This window comes from Diadema antillarum, unplaced genomic scaffold (genome assembly GCF_040938485.1).
Source record: "Diadema antillarum isolate AM-2024a unplaced genomic scaffold, OU_Dant_1.0 scf00000135, whole genome shotgun sequence".
Classification (NCBI taxonomy): Eukaryota; Metazoa; Echinodermata; class Echinoidea; order Diadematoida; family Diadematidae; genus Diadema; species Diadema antillarum.
In genome coordinates, this window is record NW_027271024.1 from 1,364,365 (window position 1) to 1,375,000 (window position 10,636).

The 10,636-nt window shown below is 38.2% G+C and overlaps 1 protein-coding gene across 1 annotated transcript in view; it reads left to right on the forward strand.

Annotated features, from left to right (window-relative positions):
• The first annotated feature begins 209 nt into the window (after positions 1–209).
• LOC139720932 (probable ATP-dependent RNA helicase DHX40) overlaps positions 210–10,636 on the forward strand; it is a 23,094-nt gene continuing 12,667 nt past the window's right edge. The window contains exons 1-8 of the mRNA XM_071632262.1: positions 210–357; positions 5,256–5,402; positions 6,470–6,588; positions 7,395–7,646; positions 8,067–8,265; positions 8,574–8,673; positions 9,314–9,400; positions 10,444–10,515. Coding sequence (XP_071488363.1) covers positions 210–357; positions 5,256–5,402; positions 6,470–6,588; positions 7,395–7,646; positions 8,067–8,265; positions 8,574–8,673; positions 9,314–9,400; positions 10,444–10,515 — 1,124 coding nt within the window. The remainder of the gene's footprint in view (positions 358–5,255; positions 5,403–6,469; positions 6,589–7,394; positions 7,647–8,066; positions 8,266–8,573; positions 8,674–9,313; positions 9,401–10,443; positions 10,516–10,636) is intronic.

The window sequence follows — 10,636 nt, forward strand, 5'->3', positions numbered from 1 at the left end:
ATTTCCATCATCAAAAAATTCTTTTGTTTGTTTTATTCAAATAATAACATTGACTTTAAGTAAACTGGTGGTAGAATGAAATTAATCAATTATGCATGCAAATAAGTACAATGTTGATATTCATCCGCTCGTTTCCATGGTCTGTCATACACAACTCAGTGGAGAAGTGTGTCTTTCTGTGATCTCCTTACTTCGAACAAACAATCAAGATGGCGACTTCCAGTGAAGTCAATTTGCCAATACACAATTACAAAGATTCTCTCGTCAAATCTATCACAGAGTCACGATCCCTGGTTGTTGTCGGTGAAACTGGTAGTGGAAAGACGACACAACTCCCACAGTTCTTATATGATTATGGTAAGTGTATTTTCTCCAGTTTTCAAATTCACATCGCTCACGGGGGTGAAGGTACCGGAACCTACCTGAATAGTCCCACATATTGAAAGAAGCATTACCTCCTGTATCATGCTATTTCAATTTCTTGTTGTTGTTGGATTTTTGTTTTTGTTTTTTCTGATCGGTGTCATAATGCCATAGACCGAAGACCCGATCACAAAGAGTTTGCACAGTAATTCCCCATGTACCGGTAACTGTATCCCCACCTGTTGGTATTGCAGATATAAGCATGATGAAAATAAGAGTCATCCTCATTCTTTCTAGAATCTATTTTGTTAACTCATCATGCTCATCCTTCCTTAACCCCGTCGCGGGGCGCTGTAACAGGACCCTTTACGGTACGTATTTGTCCGTATGGGGTCGCTGCTGCGGTTAATCCTTCCTTTGCAACATTCATTCATTCTGAAAAAGAAGGCAACATTGGGTTTTTTTTTTTGTTTTTTTTTTGAATGCCCGCTGAATGCATGCCATTGGGGGTGTTTACGGTATTCTTGATCTTGTGTAGGTTGTATTGTAAACCCCACAGGTTGGTACTATAGGTCTACCTAATGGAAACTCAACCCTAATCCTAAGACTTGGGCCATGGGAGTGTCTCTTGAATTGCATGTAGATCGTATTGTAATATAGAAAGATCCGTCTGTCCGGAGGAGTCTTTTATTTTTTTGACATTAATCTCCGTGGAACATATCCCCAACGACCAGACAGACTGATCTTTCGGTCAAGTTATATCATAGATGTATTCATTCATTGTTTAACTTTCTAGTAGTAAATTTTATAAGGTGTCGGTATTACGCGATGCACTTTGTCATCCCCTTCTGTATTCACTCGCAAGTCGTTAGTTCACAAATCATCTTTGTCCTATAAAGTCTCTACATCTGCAGAGCATAAAACTACTATAAAAACATTTGTTTACAATAAGAGAAAACTATCATATCATTTTCGATACTAACATGATATCACAGAAGTCACAGTTTGGTTGCAAAAGTGTTAGCATTTTCAAATACACTTACAACCACCAGGGCCCTGTTTTATGAAGAGTTATAACTGATTATATCTAGTTGATTTCTATCATAAGTCTATCGCAGCCTGTGTACTAAGGAAATGTAAGATCGATTATATCTTTTCATAAAACGGGGCCCAGATGCATTCAATGCCTTTTGAGCAAAGTTTATGATTTACCAGGGCTGCACACTAACCCATTTTTCTGCCGGTCCAACCTGTCTCTCTGTCGGACCGGTAAATGCTCTGTTTTACCATTTTTTACCGGTCCGAACAGAAAATTTACAGGTCAACAACGACAACCTAAAAAAACATTTATGACTTGCAAACTTATTTTCTTGTTTTTTATGGATGTACCCCCCCCCCCATGTACATTTTACAGATTAATATTTTTTTGTAAAACTTGCATTATTTATTGCACAAGAAATTTTAAAAAAAAAGATAGGAAAAAATAGAATGTTTGTTCGTGAATTACAGTGTAAAATGATAATGAACAAAATCAGATTGTATCAAATGTGTTTGTGACTTTTTCTAAACATTGGCGCACAAACTTGCTGCGTAACCTGCTCTTGGTGGTCAGTTGGATTGCAACGATTTAATGAATTATTTTAGCTGTGATATTTTCTGATGCACGCGCTACAAGGGGTTCTTTATTTATCTCCCAATAATCTATTCGCATTTGTGCATGCGTTCTTGAAAGGTACATGACATGCAGGGCCGAATTCACAATCCTTTTTGCGCCCATTTCCACCTCAAATATTAGCGGGATTGTGACAATTTCATAAATTACTTCGAACGGCTGTAATATTTTCTGATGCATGCGCCAAAAGGGGTTGAAAATGTGTCCTTTATTTTTTCCCAACAAACTCTTCGAATTTTGTAAGTGCGTTCTTAAAAGATGTTCCGCACGGCCGAATTCATGATACTTTTAGCGCCTATTTCTACCTCAAATATCAGCAGAATTGTGGCGATTTCATGAATTACTTCGGATGTAACTTTTTGTGATGCACACACCGGCTAGAATGGTTGAAAATGCGTTCTTTATTTTTCTCCCCATAATCTCTTCGCATTCCGTACATGCGTTCTTTAAAGGTATACGACACGGCCAAATTCACGATCCTTTTTGCGCCTATTTCTACCTCAAATATCAGCAGGATTGCGATGATTTTATGAATTACTTCGGCTGTAATCTTTTATGACACACGCGCCAAAAGGGGTTGAAAATGTGTCCTTTATTTTTCCCTGATAAACTCTTTGCATTCGTAAATGCGTTCTTAAAAGATATACGACACGGCCAAAAATCATGATTCTTTTTGCGCCTATTGTTTCCTCAAACTTCAACGGGATTGCGATGATTTCATGAATTATCATTCGGCTGTAATCTTTATGATGCACGGGCCAAAAGGGGTTGAAAATGTGTCCTGTATTTTTCACCCAATAATCACTTCGCATTGCTTACATGCCTACATGTCACGGCTGAATTCACGATCCTTTTAGCACCTATTTCTACATCAAATATCAGCCGAATTGTGGCGATTTCATGAATTACTTCTGATGTACCGTACTAGTAATCTTTTGTGATGCACGCACCAGCTAGAATGGTTGAAAATACGTTCTTTATTTTTCTCCCCATAATCTCTTCGCATTCCGTACATGCGTTCTTGAAAGGTACCGGTATATGACAAGGCCGAATTCACGATCCTTTTTGCGCCTATTTCTACCTCAAATATCAGCGGGATTGCGATGATTTCATGTATGACTTCGGATGTAATCTTTTTTGATACATGCACCAAAAGGGGTTGAAAATGTGTCCTGTATTTTTCCCCAATAAACTCTTCGCATTCGTAAATTTATGCGTTCTTAAAAGATATACGACACGGCCAAAAATCATGATTCTTTTTGCGCCTATTGTTTCCTCAAACTTCAACGAGATTGCGATGATTTCATGAATTATCATTCGGCTGTAATCTTTATGATGCACGGGCCAAAAGGGGTTGAAAATGTCCTGCATTTTTCACCCAATAATCACTTCGCATTGCTTACATGCCTACATGTCACGGCCGAATTCACGATCCTTTTAGCACCTATTTCTACATCAAATATCATATTATCAATTGGCTGTAATCTATATGATGCAAGCGCCAAAAGGGGTGAAAATGTGTCCTTTATTTTTCTCCCGCTAATCTTTTCCCATTTTGTATAAATGCGTTCTTAAAAGGTATACGACACGGCCGAATTCACAATCCTTTTTGCGCCTATTTCTACCTCAAATATCAGCGGGATTGTGGCGATTTCATGAATAACTTCGGATGTAATCTTTTGTAATGCATGCACCAGAAGGGTAAAAATGTGTTTTTCATTTTCTCCCGATAATCTCGTCGCATTTGTGCATGCGTTTTTGATAACCAACACGCATGCAGGACTGAATTCAAGATCCTTCTTGCGCCTATTATTTCCTCAAATTTCAACAGAATTGCGTTGATTTTATGAATTGTTATTCGGCTGTTATCTTTTATAATGCACTCACCAAATGTGTCCTTTATTTGTTTTTGTTTTTTCTCCTCTATAATCTCTTCGCATTTCGTAAGTAAGCTTTTGAAAAATACGACGCGGCCGGTCGAATTCATGATCCTTTTTGGGACGATTTCTACCTCAAATACGTAAGCAGGACTGCGATGATTTCATGATTTTTTTTCTCCTTAGTATTTTCTCTTCACATTTTGTGCATGCGTTCTTAAAAAGTACACGGAAGGGCCGATTTCGTGATCCTTTTTGCGCCTATCTTCATTATGAGACCATTCTGAACGAATGAAAATATTAATTTGTGAAATGACTGTGTAAAATGAAAATAAATGCAATCAGATCCATTTACTGTATCACTGAATATCGAATGTCTTTTTACTTTTTCTAAAACTGGACACAAGCAAATTAGTTATAACATAACTGCCACGCTGCTGCCAAGCCGGGATCGGATCGATCTTGCGTTAAAAAATCATGAGTAAAATGACCCAGAAATGCGTGAGATTCTATCAATGTTTCTTGTCTGGCATGACCGCCGATTGCAAGCAAACGAAAAGCAGTCTAAATACACTGTACATGTTTTGCATGTATATTGCATTGCATGGCAGTGCGTGAGCAGCGCCAAATGCGCAAGCGAGCGCGAATAACTGGTCGACTGCTAGTGCTAAAAACTAATATGTTTACTGTACAAATTGCACCGGTAGACATAAACGAAAACTTGCGTAAAACTTGTTGAACAGTGCGATATCTTGCATTCTGTTTCTCCCTGATCGGGGCTGCTCTTTTTCTTTCTACTGACCCCACCAATGCTTTTTTTTTAAATGGTCATGTCGGACCGGTAACTTGTGGATTTCCTGAAAAGTTACCGGTCCGACAGTGACTTTTACCGGTCTTTGACCGTCGGACCGGCGCCAGTGTGCAGCCCTGGATTTACCAAATGATATTCCAGGGTTACAATACAAGCAAGCAATGCTATAAAAGAGTTCGGAACATTTCCAAAGGTTTTATGTGTATGTTTCATTCACAGATATCAATTACGTTTAAATTGATCCTCTTTGCCTTCAAAAGATGCCAACAATGTGATAGACAATATATATTTTTGGTGCATTATACATTTTTGTGAAATGTGATTACCTCAATAGAAGTAATTTAATGAGGCAAAGAAGATGAGAAATTGTATGCCTTTAGATGAACTTACCAGAGAGGGTACAGTGATTAATTTTGCTTCTGAGATGAAATAATTCCCCATAGGTTTAATACAGGGCATATATGCCCCATAAATAGGTAAGGAGTTGCTTGTAAATCTTACCCTCGTGTTTGCATTTACTGCCTTTATGCAGGTTTCAGCAAACATGGTGTGATTGGAGTCACCCAGCCACGCCGGGTGGCAGCCATGTCCGTGGCAGCCCGGGTTGCAGAGGAGATGGGATGCCGGGTCGGAGGCAGAGTTGGTTACCAGGTGCGCTTTGATGACTGTACGTCAGATGGTAAGAGGCAGGCTTACATATAAAGGGTGTATGATTCAGGAATGTGAGAATTCAGAGTTTAATTTGATTTAAGACTTGTGATTCTGCCCAAAACTCACTTTTTAGACTTTTTTTTCCTTTTTGCTGTGCAAATGGATTGAAATGTTCACAGTTTCTCCTTGCAAGTAAGCTCACATCGCTGATAATTGATCATGTATAGGGCAGTAGCTTTGCTCAGTCAGTAGCCTGTCTGCCTCATAATCCAAATGACCCTGGTTGGATGCCTGAGTCTGCCTTCATGAGCAATGTTTTGCATAATTATATTGTCCCCTCATAAGAGGTGAAATACTCTGTCCTTGGATAGGATGTACAGTAAAATGGAGGTCCTGTGTGTGACAGAGTCACAACTCATATAAAAGCACATAGAAGATCGCGCTTCATTATTTTATCACAAAGAGAAGAGTGCATAATCCAGTGAAGTAGTCCTGCCTCTGCCTCACATCCGACTGGACCGCATGGAAGACCAACTACTGAAGCTGAATGTGGGCAACGAACCGTCTTGTAAATCAGATGGAAATGAAACAAGCAAACAATGATCTGAGTCCCAGAGGGGACTGTAACAAACTGATTTTTGACATTTATGGTACAATGTGTGAAATTGCTTTGAATGAAATTTGTCACCCTATGCTCAAATTATGAAAAAAAAACAACAACACTTGATTTAAGTGGAATGACATGAACAAAATACAGTAAGTAAAGAAAAACAATGTTTAGCATACTAGTAGTAGTATTGTAATTCCTTATTAATTGGTTTGAGTAAAATGATCCATACATTATTTCTTGCAGTGCTGCACAAGAAAAGCAGAATCCATTTGATTTTAGTACTGGTAATGATTGCACATGATTTTGTGAACAAAATACACTTCCTTTCCATGATGGTTTTGAATAAAGCCACCCTTATAATATTTGTTTCAAGCTGACTACACAGTAAACAGATGAATTTCCCCCGTCCCCTTCATAGGATCCAGTCTTATATATAATAAACCTGATAAAGCCTTATTGAGGTCATCTGGTGACACTATTTACAGAGACAGCAATAAAATACATGACTGACGGCTGTTTGCTGCGGGAGTTTCTGAGGGATGGAGAACTCAGTCAATACAGTGTGATTGTCTTGGACGAGGCACACGAGAGAAGCTTAGACACGGTAAGATAAGTTAGCCAATCTCTGTGCAGTATCATCCGTAAACAGAGAGAAGAGTATGCTCACTCCATTTAAGAATTTATCTCGAAAAGACAACTGCATGTGATGTACTACAAACTGTTGTCAACAAATAGATCACATTTTATATTGAAATCCTTTGCCTCATGATGCGAATGTATGTTTATTGTCTTATTGTACAACTGTACATTCTAATAGCAGAAAATATCCTTGATTTTTATGCACAATTATTGCGCTAGAATAGGTAATAAAGAGTTACATATTTTGATAGTGAGTCTTACCACATAGAGAGAGAAGTGAATAAATTGGCCATAGAAATATTCTGCATTTTGAAAAATTTAGAATTCGGCATGGTACTGCATAAACAGCAATGCAGTTATATGGACATTGTATAGTGTATATATGACAATCTATACCATAAAGTTTGATTACAGTCACTTGCATTCGTGCTCACTTATGATTATTTGAGGGATGTACTTTTGTTTGTCCTTGCAATGCTGAATGCCATACTTTTCACCTGAGAATTGCGTTGAATTGAGTGTAACGAGTATTGCTTTTGTTCAAATATTTTAGTTCCATGTCATACACCTGTAACTTTTCTAGGCTGATACTTTGATAGACAATTACCCACATTTTCTGTGACTACTGTGATTCACAAGTGATTACAGTTGCATCTATGTGACAGTGTATTAACTGTTTCCTTTGTAACTGAGATGTAGCATTTTGCTTCCCTTTGTACAACCTGTTTGATTCACTTCTTCCTTTTTTTATACTGTGGTTCCTTTCATTAGGATATCCTGTTTGGTCTGGTGAAGCAGCTGTTTCTGAGTGATGATAGTCGCTCTTCCATCTCAAAGAGGCAACGGCCTTTGAAAGTGGTCATCATGTCGGCCACCCTCGATCAGGGAAAATTCTCTAAGTTCCTTGGTGGCTGCCCAGTGTTTGAGATCCCAGGGCGGCTTCATCCGGTGAAAGAGATCTACTGTGGACTCGTTGAAGAGAAAGATATGGGAAGAAATGCCACAGTGAACTACGTTTCCAAAGTAAGTATTATGCAGGGATGTTGATGAACCCTTTAGATAGCTGGTAGTGTTCAAGAGTAGATCATACTTATAATATGATTCTGAATGAAGTGGTGAAACTGTCTTTATGAATTTAATGTATGTAACTAAGTTGTAGTTTTATTTTTCCAGTTTGTAGCTTCTGTACATTTATACAAATATCTAGAAGTAGAATATTTCTTGTTAATTTGTAATCAACCTGTTAGTGTATCATATCAATTAAATATGAAAGGCCAGAGTTTGAATACAGCTGTCAAACAAAAAGCTGGCACTGATTTGGATGGTATCTCTCCAAAATAACAAATTTGATAAATCTAGAACATTCCAGGTGTGTTTTTCAACATACTGCCAGCTAGATTTCTTGTTATGTCATGTTTTCTATTTTTTTAATGATTTTCCCAGGTTGTTGACACCGTGATGGAGATCCATTTGGAGCAGAAAAAGGGGGACATTCTTGTCTTTTTGACAGGGCAAGTGGAGATCGAGCAGTGCTGCGATAAACTCTTTCGCAAGTCGGAGCAGGTGGACTACCGGCATGATGTTCGGGATCGCTCAGTACAGGCGCTGATGGTGCTTCCGGTGTATGGTTCGATGCCCACAGGTGCTGTTCCTTCACCCGTTTGGCACTCTGCTTCATGTGCTAAGGATCCTAGGTCATATTGTTGCAAAATAGTACTGAAATGTAACTTTCCCAGCTTTCTTCATAAATGCCAAGCTTGGAGAGCTATTAGTCTTAAACTTTAAAGCATGTTTGAAGAGGTGTATAACTAGTCAGATGAGAATTTTTATCTTCACTGCACTTTCATAAATGAAAAGAAAGGCATTACTTTTGCAGACTATAGTATAATCAGAGTATGTCTGGTTATGTTTGAAAAAAAATCATAATCTACCTCACTTCCTATTAAACAAAATTGCAAAAGAGGATATTTGCCCCAGCTGAGGATGGTGTCAGGAAATGCGTCGTAGCAACAAATATTGCTGGAACGTCTCTCACTATAGATGGCATCAGGTAGGAAGACTTTTCACTTCCCTAAAATGATGATGATGATGATGATGATGATGATGATGATGATGATGATGATGATGATGATGATAATGATGATGTATGGTGTTGGTGGTGGCGGTGAAGATGAGGGTGATAATGGTGATGGCGATGACGACGGTGATGACGATGATGATAGTTACGGTGATGATGATGGTTACGACGATGAGGTTAAAAGTGATGATGATGATAGTGATGGTAATAATGATGCTACTGATGTTGCATTTGATGACGATATTGACTGGTGTAATAATGGCAATAATGGAAACGGTGAAGGTAGATGAAATAATCATATGTTCAGAAGGTATTAACGTCGGTATCAGGACATATGTTCTGAAATCCATTATTTCTGCAGTTTGTTCAAATACTTAGGAGCAACTTGACTTTGAGGCCAAAATGTGAAGCAGATTCTCCCCCCCCCCCACCCCCCACCCCCCCACCCCCCCCCCCCCCCCCCCCCCCACCATTTGCTTTCCTCCCATGTAATTCTGTTTGGTCTTCCATTAGTAATTTCTTTTTCAATTTTTATTTAGTCTTGTCATATTCATTCTTGATTGATTGTTGATAACTCTTTACATCACTTTCAACCTGTCATTTCTGCCCTCAGGTATGTAGTAGACAGTGGCTTTGTTAAACAGATGTCCTATAATCCTCGCACTGGGCTGGATGCCCTTCAAGTTGTACCAATTTCCAGGTAAGAATGAGCATTTTTCAGTAGACAGACTCTTTCAACTAGAAGGAGAAATATTAAAGGTCCAGTTTACCTTTGGGAACAGTGATTTTAAAAAATTTCAAGATATCACATTTGATGCATATGTGTAGGTCTGTTATACCACAGAACATCCTACCATATAAAATTTTTGCAATAAAGCCTAAAATATAAGGAGATATCAGTATTTTTCTCGTTAAACTATAACTGTAGACAGTTTAGTCTGGCAACATTGTTATTATAACTATTGTTCACATTTTGTCTATTTAACAATACTTACCATTGTTTATACAGATTTACGTTTTTACAGTGGTTGTTTCTATCCCAAACTCACATTTTGGAACTATTTGAAAGCACTAATGCTGGGTTTTTGTTTCATCTGCAAATGGTAAATTATGATGTCAGTGGTATATCCCGAAATCCATTATTTTTGTTGTGTTTCATACATCTACAATGTATGTTTATCAAGCATTATTATTATTATACTCTTTATTCGCTTCTTACAAAGCACATATAGTATATACAATAAAATATTCCTAAAAACATGCAGATACAATATATATACATGGATACAGAAATGAAGTATTAAAAACAAAAAAACAAAAAAAAAATTAACAGACACACACATAAATCTAAAAATGCCTTCAGGGAGATCCAACAGACATCCACATATTTTCTGTTATTAATACATTCGCCCATCAACCCTCCCTCACCCGTGCCCACTCTGACTGTTCGGGGAAGAGAGTGGAGCACAGCACCCATCCATATTCCAGCTAAAAAACTATGCACCCAATCTAGCACAATGTACCTCACTCTCTGACTACTAGTACCTGATGTGTACACACAAGTGCGCACGTGCACGCTCTCATAGACATGCATTATGCTGTTTGCAGTGTTTTGAGACCTCTTGATTTTTATTTTACCACATTTTGCTCTGTATCTGATCTTTCAACATGAAATGGCCCTTGCAAAGTACTAATACTTGTTTCAGTTGTCATATTATCTTTGTTTTGATGTGGGTCACACAGGGCTGAGGCCATTCAGCGAGCTGGAAGAGCAGGACGAACTGCCCCTGGAAAATGCTACAGAATTTACAGCAAGTGAGTTTGTTGGATGCAGCATTCAACAGGTCTTGCCAAATACCTATTTCATTTTGGAAAATGATGATATCTACTTATTTGAAGTTCTGTTGTAGTTTTAATATGCGTTTCTTGTCACTTG